The 18961-nt window shown below is 41.1% G+C and overlaps 2 protein-coding genes across 9 annotated transcripts; both read right to left on the bottom strand.

Annotated features, from left to right (window-relative positions):
• Positions 1 to 9786: 9786 nt before the first annotated feature.
• Positions 9787 to 13660, bottom strand: LOC144702133 (pectin acetylesterase 3-like). Of its 8 annotated transcripts, XM_078574030.1 has the most exons (5): positions 12482 to 13649; positions 11349 to 11385; positions 10464 to 10550; positions 10237 to 10381; positions 9787 to 10009 (listed from the first exon to the last, which is right to left on the bottom strand). In XM_078574030.1, the coding sequence occupies exons 2-5, from the start codon at positions 11349 to 11351 to the stop codon at positions 9825 to 9827; spliced, it is 420 nt and encodes a 139-aa protein (XP_078430156.1). In that variant the 5' UTR covers positions 11352 to 11385; positions 12482 to 13649; the 3' UTR covers positions 9787 to 9824. The 8 variants fall into 8 exon arrangements, 2 of the variants coding, with proteins under 2 accessions (XP_078430156.1, XP_078430155.1); XR_013581193.1 differs by having other exon boundaries at positions 9787 to 10095; positions 10464 to 12722; positions 13334 to 13660; XR_013581192.1 differs by having other exon boundaries at positions 9787 to 10095; positions 10464 to 12701; positions 13334 to 13660.
• Positions 13661 to 13951: 291 nt separating this feature from the next.
• LOC144702132 (protein EXORDIUM-like 2) lies at positions 13952 to 15283 on the bottom strand. The gene has a single exon (XM_078574028.1). The coding sequence runs from the start codon at positions 15190 to 15192 to the stop codon at positions 14272 to 14274; it is 921 nt and encodes a 306-aa protein (XP_078430154.1). The 5' UTR covers positions 15193 to 15283; the 3' UTR covers positions 13952 to 14271.
• Positions 15284 to 18961: the final 3678 nt, after the last annotated feature.

The raw sequence follows: 18961 nt of genomic DNA, 5'->3' as shown, positions 1-18961 counted from the left end.
GGCTGTAACTCGAATTTTCGAAAAAGTTCGGACCACACCGTGATATAACCCCTAAATATAATGGATCTAATCGGGAAATGGTCTTTCATGCATGATTTCACTGAAGTCAATAAGGTTTAGTTTAAAATACCACGTGTGCAAAAGAAAAAAAACTGCAGTAAGAACAAATTTCAGGATTTTCCTAAATCACATGGTTAACAACATGATTAATCCAAGAGATATATGTCTAAATCCTACTAAATAAACAGAATTTATAGTAGATCTATTATGTTATCAGAGTCCAATAACATTTTATTGGAGATTTAATTCATGAATTTTACTCTACCGCCACCTGTCTCTCAGCTGTTCGGACAAATGAAAAAGCACCTATTGAATAACGTCACAACTGACATTTATATTAGGACTCTGCTACACGGGCAACCGGTTGCCCCCCGCGGGAAAAAAAAAGGCTCCCCTTTGCCCTTTTTTTCCCCTCTTTTCAAAAAAAAGTTGGCGCCCCTTTCACCTCTTTGTCGAGCTCTCTTCCGTGCGGCCCTCCGGCGATCCCCCCGGACGAGGACGGCAGCCCCCTCCTGGCTAAGCAGAGTCCTCTCGTGCGAGCTGGGTACGCCGTATTCTTCAGCAAGTCGAAGGTCCTTTGGGCAACCGTTGCTTCGCTTGCGGGCTTCAAACGTGTAGCAAGCTAGAACAGTGTGTTCGTTCAGATCTCCGTGAAGGGCAATGCGGTGGTACTTCGTTGCTTCGCTTCTCACATTTCTAACGAGCTCGCAGGTATGGACGCGATCATCAATCTCTTGATAATCTTCCGATTCATACGATATTCAGTAGCTTGCTGCTTTCTTGTTGATTATTCCGGGGCCAAGAATTTTTTTTTCCCCTTATTTTTTGAAATCTGGAACGGATTATACTACCCAGAAACGGGATGAAGCTCAGTAGAATTTTGTGTTGTGTAATTCTATCCCCCTCGAGAGCATTGAACCGATGTAAAGATGAGATTGGACGCCGACAGATGGGCATCTGCTAAAAGAAAAATTCAAAGATAATGGTTTGTACTTATTATTCGGTACAGTCTGCTTTCTTCTTGATAATTACCGGGAGAAGAATTCTGTTTTTCCCCCTTTTTCGGGAAATTGAAATTTGAGTAACAGATCACACTCCCCGTGTACGGTGTGAAACCAGTTTGAATTTTGTGTTGAATCAAACCCATGTAAATATCCGAATCCCGAACAACAAATACTCTAGGAATTCAAACAAGAATGTGAAATATCTTCGATGGTCCAACCGATCACACTTAGAGAATACCGATATGGAGTTCACGTGTTAGGATGAATCGTTCAAACAAGAACATACACCGGAGCGATTAGAGAAAATAGAAGACTCTCTTGGGATGGAGATAAATATCTGCCCACCGGATCGGTCGTGGCAGCCTGACGAGGAGAATCTCCGCCGACGATAGATGAGTGTTTTTTCATGCCCCTTGCCGCCTTCTCCTCCTATTTATAGAATGACGGCCTTGATTTGAATCGTTTAGTTCCCGCCTTATTTCAAAGCTCCTCACACGTGCTGGGTCCACGAGCCTTCTTTTCTTCTTTTGGTAATTTCTCAAGAGATCCATATCATTAGCATTCGGAAGGTGCTTATCAATACTTCCCTCCCCCGAAGACAAATTGTCCTCAATTTGAAACATAAGGAATAGCCTTTGTAGGACTGTATCATCTTCCCAGGTGGCTTCAAAATTAGGTAAAATATTCCACTTGATTAATATGTCGTATGTAGAGAATCTTTGTGAGGGGAATGCTTCAGGATAGATCATGGATTTTCTAGTGTCACATGCCTTGTATGTACCTCGAAATTGCCACGTGCAATTTAAGGCCTCCGAAGTGCTGCTGTTGGAATTATAGTTGCCTGATAATGAGTCTGGATTGGCTTTTATTTCATAAGGACGCCCCTTCCATAATATCATCAAAAATGGTGAGGCATCTTGGATAAAATCCTTTCCTTGTTAATTTATTTGGACACCCAAACATACACCCGTTGAGTACTGTGGAGTGCCATTTGACAGAAATACCTCAAACTATTCAGACTCGATCATGTCTAATGCCAGAGTTGTGATTATCCCAACATCAATCAGAATTTTTACTGGTAATCCCAGCATTTCTTCCCACAGCTTAAGTAATCTTGCTGATGTTCTTTGCGCCAACCAGAGATTAATGCGCGCAAGAAATATTGGACCTTCCCTACAGGGACCATCATCTGTTTGCCTTAAATCCTCCTCTTCCACTCCAGACTGTACTAGTGTTCTGTCAACTTCTCTGATCAAGATGAGGCTTAGATGTCCCATACCACCGTGTTTTGGTGTGAATCGGTTCTTGTAGTAGTAGCCAAGACCTTTATCCTCACTATGCAGATACTCAGAACCTGTCAGCTTCAGGTTTCTGCGCTGGTTGTTCTTATCAAATAGGGAAGATGCAGTTACATTGTGATCAATAGAAGATAACCCAACCTTATCGTTATGCTGATATTTGAACTGATTATGACCACTCTGTTCTGCTTGCATCATGTGAGGAATATTGTATTTTTGGCTTCTCATTTGAGGAGATTGATCTGCATGCGGAGGAGGCATTTTCTGTGCTCTGTAAAGGTTTCCCAAATCTGATTCAGCTCGGGTATAAAGCTCCATACTTTCTTTTAAACCATATGTCCTGTTATGCAAAATTTCTCTTCTGATGTTTGCTGTTGTTGAGGTTTTTGTGTTTTAATGTACACTAAATTACATTAATATCATGAATTTATAATTAAGAAACTAATTTATAATTAGAGCTTAAAATATTTTAAGATTATGTTTTTTAAATGTGTTAAAACTATAAAATAAACTAGAATAATCATAAAGTACTTGGGAGAATGAAAAATGTTTTTTAAAATTTCTGAAAATAGTTTTAAATTATTAAAATGTTATTTTAATACTTTAAAATATTTTAAAAGGTCATTTCATATTTAACGTATGTTGAAATTATTTTCAGAAGCCTTAGAAATATTTTTAAATACTTTAAAAATATTATAAATATTTTTCTGAATTTTTTAAACAATTAAAAGTATTTTAAATAGTGCAAAATTGACTTCTAAATAAATTTCTGGCATTTAGTTCATTTAAGAAGGGCCCAATAAGGCCTAAATGGGCGGAGCCCATTAGCCTTAGTGGCGGACCCGACGGGCGGATTTAACCAGTTAAATCCGAGGTCGGGTCCGCTACTAAAGATTTAATTAAAATATATATATATATATGGGGAGAACGAGATTTGAACCCAAGACCTCCGCCTCTGTAATGAAGCGATTTACCACTGCACCAGAAGTCATCTCTTAGTGTAGAAATAAATTATTTATATATAATGTACTTTAGACCCGAAAAATCGAATTAGGAAATTCCAAAGGTCGGGTCCGACGGTTGACTTTCCAAAATCATTTCTTATTTCTAAAAATTGTATTTTTTCCGACTTTTGAAATTCCTATATCAAACCTAACTACTTTAATTAGCATTAATTACTATAATTAATTTTTTAATTAAGGAAACTTTCTATAAAACTTTGAAAAATCATGAAAAATTATTTACAGCTCCTTTTGAGCTCGAATTTTTTTTGAAATTCTCATAAAATTACAATCTACCCCTCTACCCCTATAAATACCCCTTCAGAGCAAGGGTTGAGGTATCCCTTTTGAAAAACATCTCTCTTGTGCTACTCTTGAAGAAGAAAGTGCTGCTTCTTGTGAAGTTTCTCCCCTGCAATCAGTGTGGCTGTGCTTCTCCATTGATAAGGGAAGTTTTTAATTTTCATCATTCATTTATTTACTGAATAGGGGATAGTTTCCTCCACAATCATTGAGTTAGTGGTGATTTTTATGAGATTTTGTGAAGTATATTGAAGGGATTGATATTATTTTTGAAAGTGATTAAGAGGAATTGATTTGTTGATCTTGAAAGTACTTATGAAACAGGTTTTCAGAATTTATCTTGATATTACATTTGAATCTTAGTTTGTTTGATCATTTATACATCATTGAGAGCGGTGATTGACCTTTGACCAATCACGGGGAGCGGTATATCGTTTCTTCCACTAATCTGAACAGGTGACGAAGATCAAGAAGGCAGGGAGGTGACGTTGGTGGCACCAAGGACGTGACGGTGATGAGGGAAGTGGACGTACGAGGAAGAGTTCGTGACGGTCTACCCGAAGGCGGTTCGGGGTTGAAGCTCGTGCACCAAAGAACGTGACGTGCCATCGGAAGACTCCTTTGCAGAAGCAACTCTGTAAGTTGGGTTAGGATACCTTACAAGGGAGGATCCTTAGTAAGATTATCCTGAGTCCTAATTTGGACTCGAAGGGGGGCCTTGGATTGACTCGATCACTAAGCGGATCGAGGAACCAAGTAAATCTAAGTGTTCGAGAGAAAGAAGGTGAGTGTCAAATCAAGGAATCTTAAAAGCTAACTAGGTAAACAAAAAGAAGATAAGCTAATTCACCCCCTCTTAGCTTCCAACAGCTGTAAATCCCTCTAGATAAGGTGTTTCTTCGATTCCGAGGGTATATTTGCTGTAAGTCCCTTCAAGGCGTGCCTTAAAATTCTGCCCCTTAGTCATGGAAAAATTGTCTTCAGTGTCGATGGACCTGATCAGCTCAAAATCATCCAAATGTACCGCAATAGGATGAAGCTTATCCTTGTCCAACATAACGTCTATACGATAAAATATTTTGACGCATTCTAGCCATGATTTTGGTTGATTGAAAAAGTATTGTGACAATGTCCTAAAGTTAGTGAAACTTTCAAGTTCTTGATGGTATTTTAAAACTATTCCTTTCTGCTGGAAATGGAGTAAAATTCGACAATGATTGCTCGTGATGAAAGGCTTAAAACAAGCTGCATACTTAATGATGTGTTTCCACTCATACAGAGGAATGTTGATCACGTTGTAAAATGGCTGGGCCCTAACCATAACTGATAAATCACTCTGAAAAACATTAAGGCAACCCCCTTCCTGTGTTGGATATAAGCTGATGTAGTCTTTACTGAGCTTCAACCACTCATTTAAATTATCATGAGCAGAAACTTGGAAATCTTGATACAATTCCTGTGTGCAATAATAAGGTTGATGGCGCATAGGGGAACTGAGGTATGCCTCCCGCAATGTATTATGTGATTTCTTAATCTGATGTATGAACATAACGATGTTAAGTTGTTGAAACAATAGTCCTTTCAACTGGGGCCTTTCATAAACCAAGTAACCCTGTCTGTATTTTTGTCCCCCAAAATTTCCAACTGTAATGAGTGATATTGGAAGCATTAATAAAAGTTGACATAAATTCATAAGGTACTGAATATCTGGTGGCCATGTGAGAAAATTATGCCAAACACGCAGGTTAGTGTGCCATGCTGTTGACTTAAGTAATATTGTATCAGCCCAGCATATCTTCCAAAATCTAGGGAACATTGATTTTGAATGGACGTTTAGGAATGACAATGTAGTTGATACCTCATATTTTTGGCTTTGGTTTTCTTTTTGAATGATGATAAAGGTTTACCGTTCAGCAAATTCTATCTTATGACTCTGCATATGACTCTCCTTGCCTTCCCTTGTCTGTTAATGCATGATTCTGGTGGAAACATATCCAGGCAGAATTTCCATTCCTTTGATATCATGGTTGCTCAAGTCTTGTTTGTCAGATGTGCAGTCTGAAAATAAGAGCTTCGGCGAGGACGTCAGCGGGGTGAAGGGCAGCGCCCCTTCCAAAATTTTTTTGATGGTTTTACATTCCTTTTGCCATGGAGGAACTTCGCATTTTTCATTATTAGCCCTCTCATTGTGCCCTCGATCTAGGCTTGAGAATTCGTGGATTTTTTCTACTTCCTTGATCCTTTCAGGAATTTGATCACCTTGTCCACATACGTTGTCAGTGTTCGGTGGTCGATGAGTATAATACGGAGAACATTGTCTTGCTTGCCAGAAGTCCCATAGAGTATATTCAATTCGGACTGATAGATACATAAGTTTTTGCATGCCAAATGGTCTGTTCCTCAAAACCTCCATCCTAATTTCTGATTTCGCCTTGAGAGTTACTATCTGCTTCATTATACGGTCTAGCACATCTGCCACTCGTCCTTGTTCTTGCCTGAGTTGGTCAAAGTTGGAACAATAATCTGCCATGAAAGATTCAGAGGATTTCTGGCTTCACCTTACCAAATTGTTAGGGTTCCGAATCCTGAACAACAAATACTCTAGGAATTCAAACAAGAATGTGAAATATCTTCAATGGTCCAACCGATCACACTTAGAGAATACCGATATGGAGTTCACGAGTTAGGAATAATCGTTCAAACAAGAACATACACCGGAGCGATGAGAGAAAATATCATTAGCATTCGGAAGGTGCTAATCAATACTTCTCCTCCTTCTATTTTGTTCTATTTTCTGATCTTAATTTCATTCTATTTTCCCGTTTCCATTCTATATGCGCATATCTGTTTCGTACCCTTTTCTGTATCTTCTTTTCTGTTAGCGAATGTTTATTCTTGTTCAGTAATAATGACTTTTTTTCTGAAGTTATTTTTCACTGATAAGGATCGTTTCAGTGTGTCGAATGCATGCCTGATTTCCACCGATGCCATGCTACGTGATCTGTATTGATAGTCAGGAAGTTTTGTAACATATAGAACATGGATCAACGTTGTTCCGTTTGGCCTGCATCATCCAGTGGTGTTCCAAGAAGTTTGAACAGCAATAGAGACTTGATTTTGGCTTCGGTAGAAACTCAGGCAGGATCTGTTGGAGATGTCTTTGACACACTCGAGCAAGCATGAGAGAAGTGTGCCGAGTATGCCAAATGCCCCCTTGGTCAGAAGAGTTCCAAGCACCTGAAATTCATTAGGTTTCTTTGTTTTCGCGGTGGTCAGGCACCGACGAAACAATCCTCAGTTTCTATAGAGTTCCAAAGAGAGAGGAGGACATTGAAATGTCAGTGTCCATTCGTAATTAAGCTGCATTTAAATAAAGTATTGGGTGTCTATGAAGTGTATCAGATAAACAATCAGCGCAATCACGATCTTTTTACTGAAGTTGAATTGGCCCAAATGCAGCAAAATCGCTTCATTCCGGAGAAAGTGAAAACAAAAATGCTGGAGTTGCTCTCAAATCAAGACATTGATAGAGCAGGAGCATTTTCCAGATGTCGCAGTTACGTGGACAACCAGAGCCATTCAGAATTTGTTGCAAAAAAACTTCTAGTGGAGCTCACGAGACTAACGAATTTGTCAAATTATTGAAAGAGAAGTCCAATCACGGTTGGTCCTTCAATTTCCAATTGAACAATGACACACTTCGCTTGGAGAGAGTTTTTGTGGATTTCACCTAGCGGCAAAGAGAAGTATGTGCAGTTCAACGATGTTTTAGAAATCGATGCTACATACAAGACGAATCGCTTTGGCATGCCTTTGGTGTTGTTCACAGTGATCGATAACCACGGTTTAACAGTTTTGACTGCTGGTTCTCTTTTGTCCAATGAGCAATTTGAGTCATACTCTTGGGCTCTTCAACAATTTTGATCATACACGAATCTCGATCCCATCGTCTTGTTTATAGATGGCGATGTGGAATTGGCCCAAGCTATTAAGGACATTTGGCCAAGTGCAATCCACCTACTGTGCAGATTCCACATTTCCCAGAATATCACTCGTGCTCTAGCTAGCTCTTTGAGGGCCGATCTCAGCGGATTCATGAATGATTTCTGGAGGGTCGGCTCCATTGAAGATGTTGATGAGTTCGAGATGGAATTTTCAATATTGAAGTCGAAATGGCAAGCGGCAGAATCATATCTTCGAGTTCTCGAGGGAAAAAAGAAGCAGTGGGCATTTGCATACACCCATGACCACTTCGTCGTAGGTGTGTCTTCTACGCAACGCCAGGAGATGGTCAATTGTCAAATCAAATCTGCGTTACTGTCGAATTCGTGTCTATTACGCATTATTGATGGTTTCGATGTAGTCGAAACAAGTTCGCGAGAGAAGTTGTCCCAAGCTAGGCTTTCCACCAAGTTCGCCCCATCATCAATGGATCCTCTAATTAATGACGTCCTTCCTACACTGACAAATTATGCCCAGGATCTTCTCAAAAATGAATCAGGAATGTCGCTTTCATATACCTGCGTTGCAGATGATTCCAACGGTGAGGGATACTTCCTGATCAGTCACAAAGATTTTCCAAACAAATTTCGTGTTGTGAGGATATCCATTGGCTCCGTTGAGCAAAGTACGTGCTCCTGTAGGAGGGCGATTTGGCTCGGTATAGTATGCAGGCACGTGCTGCGTTGTTTACACCACAATAACATATTATCATGCCCTGTATCAATGTTTAATCGTCGCTGGAAAACTGTCTGTGAAATAGTGGATGTTCAGTCTGCCTTCATCGATACTGCACTGGCTATGCGACCCAGCTCTGAAGTCAAGGGTACACAAGGAATGTCCGAAGATCAACGTCTGTCTAAACTAACAGCTCTGACGAAGCCCATTTTACACCGTTCAATAGGAACCGAGAGCACATTTCAGCTGTACAAGGCATCAATGATTGTTTTGGGTGAAACTATTAAAAATAACCTACATACCTCACATCGTGCGTCATTTGATTTAGAGGAAGATATTGTTAGAAATCCGTTGAGAGCTCGGTGCAAAGGACGACCCAAAATAGGGAACAAGCGCTACGTAAGCATGGCAGAGCAGCTGCAAAGCAAAACGAAGCAGAGGGGTGTCCCTTGCTCTAGCTGCGGGCAGAAAGGGTACAACACCAGAACGTGTAAAAGAGTATGATTGTCTCCTGGTCAACTCCGTCATCACCTATTACGCAGGTACTGTTTGTTATTTTTCTATTTCTTCGTCCATCTTATTGCATAAATGCAGTGCAAAACATGGGGGTTCGGTGCGATTCGTCGTTTTCAAGCGATTTTATATTGGGAAACAACTAGCCAAATCTTGGGTTTTTATTGCAATGTTCATAATTTTCACAGATTTTCGCCTTCACTTGCTCATATATATGTTTACGGCGTTGATAGACTTTTGACAGGCACGATCACCGAAACGTCAGATTTCAGATGATATATTTGTCCTGGACGATCAGTTTATCTTCGTTTTGATAAAATTCTGGAGTTCTTTGTGGTTCGTCATTTTCAAGCAATTTTATATTGGGAAACAGCAAACTTAATCTTAGGTTTTTCTTGGAGTGTACATATTTCTTGCAGTTTTTTTTCGTCACTGTCTTTCAGTTTAAATGTGCATGCAGTACGCCACATTTCTCTTCTACATGCCGTCGGTTTTCGACTCCACCATCTCTCAGTTAAATCTGCAAGCATTCTGTCGTTTATAAATGATAGATAATTCCTAATTTCAAGATAATTGCCCGCTTTTTTTACATTATGGTCTAACCCTTTATTAACAAATTGCGCAGGCTCAACATTTTCATGTCTTCAAGCCGAGAATCAAAGTCTAGAAGAATTTGACAACCATCAGAATCTATGCAATCGTAGGCTCAACTTTGTCGCGACAACGCTGGCAGCATGCAAAGTCGGCCTGGCGGCGTCGATCGAGGACACCAAGTCTCTTCATCGCCAAAGGAAGAGGAGCCAAGATAGCACACCGAGTCTCCTTCTCCCACTAGCTCGACCACCATTATTGTAATAACTGTATGTTCTGTATTTTCGCGTGTTATAAGATCAAAAAATGATTTCTCTTTCTCATTTTGAGTGGGACTAGTTGAGGGGAGAGTGGAGACTTCTTTAAAGAACAATTATTTATAGAGTTAACAAGGTTAGCCCCACGGGCCGGCATCGAATTACATAAATAAAGTGAGCCTTGGTCTCTATCAGCTTTGCTTGAAGGCGAACCCTTGTCCGGCCTGCCGCCGCCTCCTCCTCGGCGCCCCTAGCCTTCGCCTTCGCCTTCGCCTTCACCTTCGCCTTCGTCTTATGTCTTCCATCTATGGATACATGCACCTTTAATTAAATTCTGTTGGCCGCTTGACAGTAGCTTCAATTGTTTTTAACATCAGGAAACCAATCATACCTGAAGAAAGAAATCCAAGTAACTTTTGAACACTCCAACCCCAAAATCAAAATTTTGTTACAAACTATTTAGTACACCGTGTAGCAGAGTCCAAGCAATATAAATATTTAGTACACCGTTTGTTAGAAACTGATTCTTTACCAGAGCCAACTGTAGTTGACGCCTCAAGGAAGAAGCCAGCATCGCTCAAACACTTCACAGTTGATGCCTCCGAGAGAAGTCTTCTGAACTTGTCGCAGTGAATGAACGTCGCCAGGCCTCCAGCGGAACAGCCAGAAAGCAAAGCCTGGTAAGAGAAGAATTCCAAAGATCAACACTTCTCATCAAAGATTTCTAGTGTTCTGAGTCTTGAGCAGGTAACCAGTCACCTTCTCTGCCACGCGCAGTCCCTTGGGAATGAGGTCTGCAACAATGGCTTCCCAGATCCTTTGTCCTCTAAAGTGGAGCTCCAAACTCTGGAGAATCAGTGGAATTTGGAAGAGAAGCATGGCAAGAAGATGAGCAAAAACAACTAGAGAGGGCGTGTACAAGCAGAGAGAGAGTGTGTGTGAGAGAGAAGGGTCTGCTAGAGAGGGCGCATGAAGAGCTGACATTACTTTAACACTCACTCCCTCTCTCTTTTGTCTCTCTCTCCTATATCTGTCTCTCTCTCTCTTTCTCTTCTCTTGACCATCATCTCTCTTCCATTTTATCTTCTCATTGCTTCTATAGGCAGTCCATAGAAGCTTCAATTTAAATTGCATGAGAAAAAGAAAGTTCCACTTTTGGAGGAATAAAACCAATATTCCTAGAAATCATCCTTAGTAAGATTCGATGGATTACAAAATCAGGAAAAACACAGAAGACATGGAAAAAAATGATATATTAAAGAAGTCAACTTTTCTCCATCATTTTAAGAAAATATGTATAATTATGATGCAAAACAATGATGATGTAATTCTCAAGAACAGAATTAAAGAGACAAGTATGTCTAGCGCTACACAGTATTAAACTCTAATATTAAACAAGTACATCTAGAGCTACCCAGTAACTCTCTAACATTAAACACATCTACATTACATTATTACCCAGCATTATTAAGTTCAAAAAATATTAACGTGGAATTCCATGTGATATAAAAATTTGTACCCACCATCCAAACTGTTCGCATATGATTTCGTTGAAATTAAACATAATAAAAAACTCACTACCCAGCATTCAACCAGAGAGGGGCACATTTTTAGCCAAAGTCATCAATTGTAAATAAAACATACCATTATAGCAGGGTTCTGTAAGCATCTTCGAAAGTAGCTGGATTGGGAGCAGAAGAGATCAGGATTGAGTGTAGAACGAGAGGGAAGGGAGTAGAGAGAAGGAAGAAAGGGGGTTTGAACAAAGAAGGGAATTTGAATCAAGAAGAGAAGAGATAGAGAGAGAGATCAAAGACCCGTCAGAATATGAATTTCTAAAGAATTATTTAATGCGGAGCGTGACGATCCTCGTCTGTATCAGTTCAGTCGTCAGACAATTCCTTCGGATGTTTGTTGACGAATTTGAAAATCTACAGGGGACGAGTGCGATGACACCGCATCATTAACATCCAGCAAAGCACTCGCCATTTAAAGGAAAAAATCTCAAAATGTCTTCTTCCAAAACCCACGAAAAAACACGAACGAAATGAAGGCAAACGGACCTTCGACTTGGGCGAGCTCTGGCCTGTTCTTGGCGCAAAGACGGCGTATCAAAGGATTGTTAAGCGGAGGACTCTCAAATAAATCTATTTACCCAGTAAAGACTCTGGCACCAACCATGCATCTATGATAATCAAGAGTCTTAGCGAAATTTCACGTACAAATTGCGGGTAAAGAAAGGAATTGCGCGCCATTTCAACATCCATAATCGCAAAAAAACAGCTGGGAAATCAAGAATTTGACACCCGTTTCTACCGAGCCGAGCATTCGAAGAGATGCAACGAACTGGAATGTGTCGTAAATTATATCAAGAGAAAAAAGGTAGAAATAAGGAGGAGGTAAGGGTAAGGCAGAAGGCTATCTAGAATTGAGATTGGGGGGACTAAATTTCGGGTAAATAATGGAATTGCGAGCCATTTCACACGAACCCAACATCCATAATCGCAAAAAAACAGCAGGGAAATCAACAATTCGACACTCCCATTTCATCCGAGCCAAGCATTTAAAGAGATGGAAGCAACGGTAAGAGAGAAGACTCTAGGATTGAGATTGGGGGGAACACAATTGGGCAAAACTAAAAGAGTTCCGACCCATTTCTTACGAACCCAACATCCATAATCGCAAAAAAACAGCATGAAAAGCAAGAAATTGACACTCCCATTTCTTCCGAGCCAAGCATTTAAAGAGATGGAAGAAGAGAGGGCGAAGAGTGATACCGCGTTTGACGGATACTGAAGCAGTGCTCAGTGTAATGGGCAAACGGGGAGAGCGTCTGGGCTTGGAGCTGAAGAAGAAGGCGTACCCAGCTCGAACGAGAGGACTCTGCCTAGCCAGGAGGGGGCTGCCGTCCTCGTCCGGGAGGATCGCCGGAGGGCCGCACGGCATCTCTCCCTGCTTCCTCCTCCACTAATCTCTTGATACCTGACTGCGGCATCTCTTCGAACAAATTATCCAGTACTGAGCATATTACCATTTGAAGGTGCATATTGTCAAGTTTACATTCGATCAATGTTCTCAAGGCTGGCAAAATTACTCAACTCAAAATTCTACGAAGCTTCGTCCTGATAATGGGGAATCCAAAATTACGTATGGACATATGACCACATGACGGTGTACATTATCATACTTACATGGGTTTGATTCAACACAAAATTCAAACTGGTTTCACACCGTACACGGGGAGTGTGATCTGTTACTCAAATTTCAATTTCCCGAAAAAGGGGGAAAAACAGAATTCTTCTCCCGGTAATTATCAAGAAGAAAGCAGACTGTACCGAATAATAAGTACAAACCATTATCTTTGAATTTTTCTTTTAGCAGATGCCCATCTGTCGGCGTCCAATCTCATCTTTACATCGGTTCAATGCTCTCGAGGGGGATAGAATTACACAACACAAAATTCTACTGAGCTTCATCCCGTTTCTGGGTAGTATAATCCGTTCCAGATTTCAAAAAATAAGGGGAAAAAAAAATTCTTGGCCCCGGAATAATCAACAAGAAAGCAGCAAGCTACTGAATATCGTGCGGAATCCGGAAGATTATCAAGAGATTGATGATCGCGTCCATACCTGCGAGCTCGTTAGAAATGTGAGAAGCGAAGCAACGAAGTACCACCGCATTGCCCTTCACGGAGATCTGAACGAACACACTGTTCTAGCTTGCTACACGTTTGAAGCCCGCAAGCGAAGCAACGGTTGCCCAAAGGACCTTCGACTTGCTGAAGAATACGGCGTACCCAGCTCGCACGAGAGGACTCTGCTTAGCCAGGAGGGGGCTGCCGTCCTCGTCCGGGGGGATCGCCGGAGGGCCGCACGGAAGAGAGCTCGACAAAGAGGTGAAAGGGGCGCCAACTTTTTTTTGAAAAGAGGGGAAAAAAAGGGCAAAGGGGAGCCTTTTTTTTTCCCGCGGGGGGCAACCGGTTGCCCGTGTAGCAGAGTCCTTTATATTATACTCAATAATTGATATTTCTACGTTCATTTGCCCAGTATGCCGACGTCAAAAGCGACGCCATAATATCACTCTCTATAATAATTGAGTGGCCAATCATTGGTCGTAATCTTCTTAAATCAGATCAAGACACTTAAAGGGACATTAGTCCCTAGGCATTTTAAATAACAATCAATAGTTAAACTCTTAGAAAAATATCTCAATGACTCTGATATCCCAAACTTAAAAAAATCCAAAAATCCAAAAAATTCAAAGTATTCTTGTAAAAGTAAAATTTTAATAATGTAAGTCCTCATAACCCAGCGCTACAATCATTTAACCACGCAAATATCAATGATATGATGGCAATTACTGGCGTAAGTATTATCAGGCTGTCGACTAAACTATCCAGTAGTGTTCTTCGTTCAACAGGAATGCCGACCCGTATCTCATCGGTTCCATGCGTAAGCATGTTTCTTGTTTAGAATAGTGATAGCATTCCACGCGTAAATATTTTCACTTGCTTAGAGTAGTGTTCAGCAAACAGGAACACCCTACGACGGCATCTTAATCTTGCGGATCACACCAGCGGGGAGCAGCGAGATGTCCGAGGATCCCACATTGCCGGCAACAAGTACCGGCGCCCCGATAGTCCGTTGGCGTTGTAGCTGCCGCCGGTGGCGCCGTCGACGAGCAGCTTCCCGGGATAGCCTGGGTAGGCTTCGGCGCCGAAGATACCCTGGCACGCAGACGCGGCTTCCAGCGGCGCCTCTTTGGCGCCCTGGAAGTAGCCGTTGCCGAAGGGGTTTGTCGCCGTCCCCGCCAGCAACGCGGCCAGGTTGATCACCATCCCGTCCGCGCCGACGTCGCCGTTGGGCGCCACCAGCGGCGGCGTCAGCGGCCCGTAGATGGGCTGGTGGAAGGGCCACGCGCACTGCCCGGGGCACTGAGTCTCCGAGTTACCCACCCAGATAAGCGGCGAGCCGTGGCGCCTCTGTCCGTGCGTCCCGCACCGGCTCATGCAGAACCCTTCCACCGCCACGTCCGCCGAGGTGAGCACCACGGCGACGCCCGAGCTCGGGCCGGCCTTCCCCGCCAGACTCACCAGGTCGGCGGACTTGAGAGACTTGCCCAGAGAGTAGTTGTCGTCGTCGACTTGGCTGCCCAGCGAGATGACCGCCGTCCCCCCGCTTCCGTAGGCGCCGGTGGTGCTCCACCAGGAGGACACCGAAGGGCTGGAGACCGGCGTCCCCGTGAAAGAGCGCAGAAAGTCGACGATGATGGCGCGCTGCGAGGCCGAGAATCGCCCGTACCAGACCAGGTCGACGGTGACTACGCCCTTGAGGAGAGGACCGGACTGGTACTTGAGAGTCAGAGGCGGCTCCTTAACGAGGGCGGTGAGCTTGCGCGGCAACGCCGTAGCAGGAAAGAGACACGCGGACAGGAATACCAGAGCGAGGATGGAGGACAGAAGACGAGAAGACGCTTTCCTTGACGCCATGGAAAGTGTAATTTCGCCTTGCCGAATCGCCAAAGAGGGGGAAATAGGGGCTGCTGTATTCCTTGCTCCTTAGTGATGATGGAGGATAGTGCAAGAGCAACTGTTATATATAGATGAGGAAGGACGCGTGTTAGCGAAGATAGATTTATTCAAACTCAGACTGTGGAGCGAAGTGGGCCAATGATCGCAGAGTAGACGATAGGAACGAAGGAGGCAAGATCAAGGTGTTTTGACCAAGTGGGGGAGGGGACAGCTGGAGGGATATAGACGCCTTGAAGTTCTAGCTGACGGCGACCGTCAATTAGATTTCTCATAAACTAATGGATAATTCCAAGGAGAGGGCCTGAAGTTATCTTTCGGCGACTTGTCTGCTGGAATGGACAAGACTTGCGTGATGGATGGAAAACTTATGTCTTTGAATTCACAGCAGACTGAAATTCGGACGGTTAATCTTTGAATTCACAGCAGACTGAAATATAATATAGTTCATGATTGGTAGAACTTATGTTTTTCCAGGGAAATAATATTTTGCAAGGGCCGTATGCCCCCAAAACATCAGGCAGAAGTCAAAGAACTTAATAAAAATCTACCACCACATCCAGTCATCTTCCAAATTCATATCATCACATGACGAATATTCTAGTATAAAGTCGACTAAAAATATCTCTCGAGGTCGTAAAGCAACTCACGAGCCCTCAATAGACAAGTAGAAAACTCAAAATGAACGGATGCGAACCCATGGAAGTTTCTCTCCGTACGATGGAGCCATAATGCAGACCACCAAGTCTTATCCATGACGTGCATGCTGCATTCACATTTTCCATTTATCCGGGTCTACTTGTTGTTGGCTAATAAATCAAGGGAATCACGAAATAAATAGATATTTTTTCTAAAACTTGAGGAAATGCTTCATAGAAAAATATAAATAAATACAGACCTATTTAGGTAATGAGGATGGAAGATAGGAAATGACTGGATCCAGCCCAGTTGAGAGTAAGCCTTTTGAATCAGGAAAACGTAACTTCACAAGGCTATATCACATTCACTACCATAAGCGAACACTCTTTCTACCATCTTTCCACCTTCAACTTCCAAAACACCATTTACACAGGTTGATGTATCATCCTTCAAGTGTTCCATCCCCAAAGCCTTTCTGGAGAGCATCCTTACTATTTCAATCTGTGCAAAAAAAGTCCAAGAAGTAACACTACCAGTTAACTTCCATTTGCTCTCAGCACCTATTCACTATTTTAGTCTTTCTCACTATATATTCCACTCCGACCTCAAGTATAACGGTGGAAATTAAGTAAACCAAATCCCATATGCATAACTCAATACCAATTAGAGATAACGAGAATTCTGGGCCAGGCCATAGAGATAACGAGATAACGAGATAACGATGGTTCTTGACGATGTAGTCGTCGTTATGGGTGTTGTATTCCTTACCTCCAGGCCATTCTTACAGTCCAAACGTCACGTAAAAATTTTCTCCAGGCATCAAGATAAATGGTTGATTGTGATTGATACACAGACTTGTAGATCTTGAAAGAACAAAATAAAGACGCTATTCAATACACACTAACCTTGATGCCAGGGAAGTAAAGTTAGGAGAGCTGTCCTTCAAGGAGAGGTAGATCCATGAAGATCCACGAATCAAGATTGAGAGTTTGATGGATGGTCGACTGCAAGACAGGAATACAAGGGTTGATTTCTTCATAGATTCCCCCGGTTCTCCAAAATATATTTATACGATGTTTCTGTTCGAGTAAAAAATAAGATAAAACGCTTATTTTATTCTAGTTTGATGTCTTTTCTTCAGAGCCTTCTTTTTGCTATTCTTCCACAACCGAGTCTTTAATTGACAGCCCCACTCTTGCAAAGCATGAAGGTCCTGTATACTGTGCTCGCAAATAAATCTTGAAATTTGAACGCGTGCCAATCGTTGTTGGAACCTAGCTCTCTCACTTCAGCAACTCACACAGAGAAGGGAAGGACAGGCACTCACTCTCTTGATCTCACACAGAGAAAAAAGATTTAAATTTCACTCTCTTGATCTCACACAGAGAAACAAGATTTAAGTTCTCACTCTCTTGATCTCACAAAGAGAAACAAGAAGAAAGAACACTTTGAGAGAGGAAGGAACCTTGATGCAGACAGCATACTACAACAATGAAACCTCCTACATATTTATAGGCACTCCCCCATAACTGCCTATGGACTTAAACAAACCCTGACCACACACCTGTCCATGTGCTTGGTCTTCAAAGACACCAGTCTTTAGCTCCTCAAAATCAGCTCCTGCCTCCACATCTCCTTATGCCATGCTGACTTGGTTATTTCTTGACTTATTCAAAAATACTGACTTTAAAAATAACTGAGTCAAGATTAACTGTCCAACAATCGTCCTATACGAGATATATATCAATGCACATCTTCAGTTAGATTAACTGAGTAACTGAGTCAAGATTAACTGCACATCTTCAGTTATCTTGATGTATCGGGTGCAAGTAACTCAGTGTATCCTTTCTCTAATGAAATGTCAATGGATGTCCACATGTTTCGTTTGTTCATCTTGGACTGGATCATGCACGAGAATCGTTGGTGACATGATGTCACTCAAAAGTTTGATCTATACCAACGACTGTGAATTTTAATTCATTTATTACACCTTTAATTCAATTAGCTTCAGTATGTATAGTGGCTGTTACTCTAAGCTCAGCTTCAGCACTTCATCTTTACAATGTATAATAATTCTATTATTAAAAATTATATAACAATTATATTATGAACTTTTAATTCCGTATCCACCGGTACGTTTTACATACCTACGTATAGCTTTGATATTAGTGATTAAAAAGAATGCCTGCATTAACTTAATGTGTTAGAGGGAATTAAAAGTTCATCCCTAACATGATAGGCCTTAACTGATGTCTCAATCAATCGTTTGTAGATTATGCGATCTGCACGATCCATGCCTTATTTTTACATTCAATTTGCGATTTGGATGAATGGGAGTTCTAGTTGGTTGACTGCCCAAAAGACTAGTCTCTACTTAAAAATCAAGGGTATATTTTTTTTTAGAAAATAATAATAATTCAAAAGGACAACTAGGAACTTCAAATAGAAGAAGAAAATTGTAATAATTAAAATTTTGTATTAAGTCCTTTCTATATTATTTACTAATATTATAAATTCAAAACGATCATCACTACTTATTATTCTAACTAAACTAGCACCTCTAGATTTCCTCACCCCTGTTGTCTTATTACAATTTATACACTTGATTACTCTACTTAAAGCTGTATGTTCCTGTATTTTCCAAAATTTACACAACCATGGTTTTAAGGAACATTTTAGTTTGGAAATTATTTTCTTCACTGAAATAGGTTTTTCTTCAAATCATATTTATATCTATGTGTGAATTCAGCTTAAATTTACCCTTTAACTTTCCAACGTAAAAGTCTATTATAAACATGATATTGATTTGACATAAACCAAAATTTAATTGAAAGATGTAATGATATACATGTGGGAAAACCTATTAAGATGCTCTATAGATAAATTTGACAATAGTTGTTTCCGTCTATCTTAAAAATACTTGTATTTTGGCATTAGTTTTATCTTTTATACAAAACCCCTTCTATTTACCCATTCTAAGGTCTTATTTCCTTTTAGAAATCAAAATCTTATCCCAAGTATAATTTTAACTATGATGTCTAGCTAAACATTACAAGCCTTTCTTTATCTTAAATATTTTGACATTGCATGC

The sequence above is a fragment of the Wolffia australiana genome, chromosome 4, assembly GCF_029677425.1.
Source record: "Wolffia australiana isolate 7733 chromosome 4, ASM2967742v1".
Classification (NCBI taxonomy): Eukaryota; Viridiplantae; Streptophyta; class Magnoliopsida; order Alismatales; family Araceae; genus Wolffia; species Wolffia australiana.
Note: the sequence above shows the minus strand (reverse complement) of the source record. Positions and strands in the feature narration are given on the sequence as shown.

What these genes read in the sequence shown, in the direction of transcription:
- LOC144702133 (XM_078574029.1), bottom strand. An exon ending in GACTGCGCGTGGCAGAGAAG is followed by an intron (nt 10,382 to 10,463) that starts GTGACTGGTTAC and finishes TTCTCTTACCAG; the next exon opens with GCTTTGCTTTCTGGCTGTTC. An exon ending in GTCAACTACAGTTGGCTCTG is followed by an intron (nt 10,010 to 10,236) that starts GTAAAGAATCAG and finishes ATGTATCCATAG; the next exon opens with ATGGAAGACATAAGACGAAG.
- LOC144702132 (XM_078574028.1), bottom strand. Translation starts at nt 15,192, where the DNA reads ATGGCGTCAAGGAAAGCGTCTTCTCGTCTTCTGTCCTCCATCCTCGCT.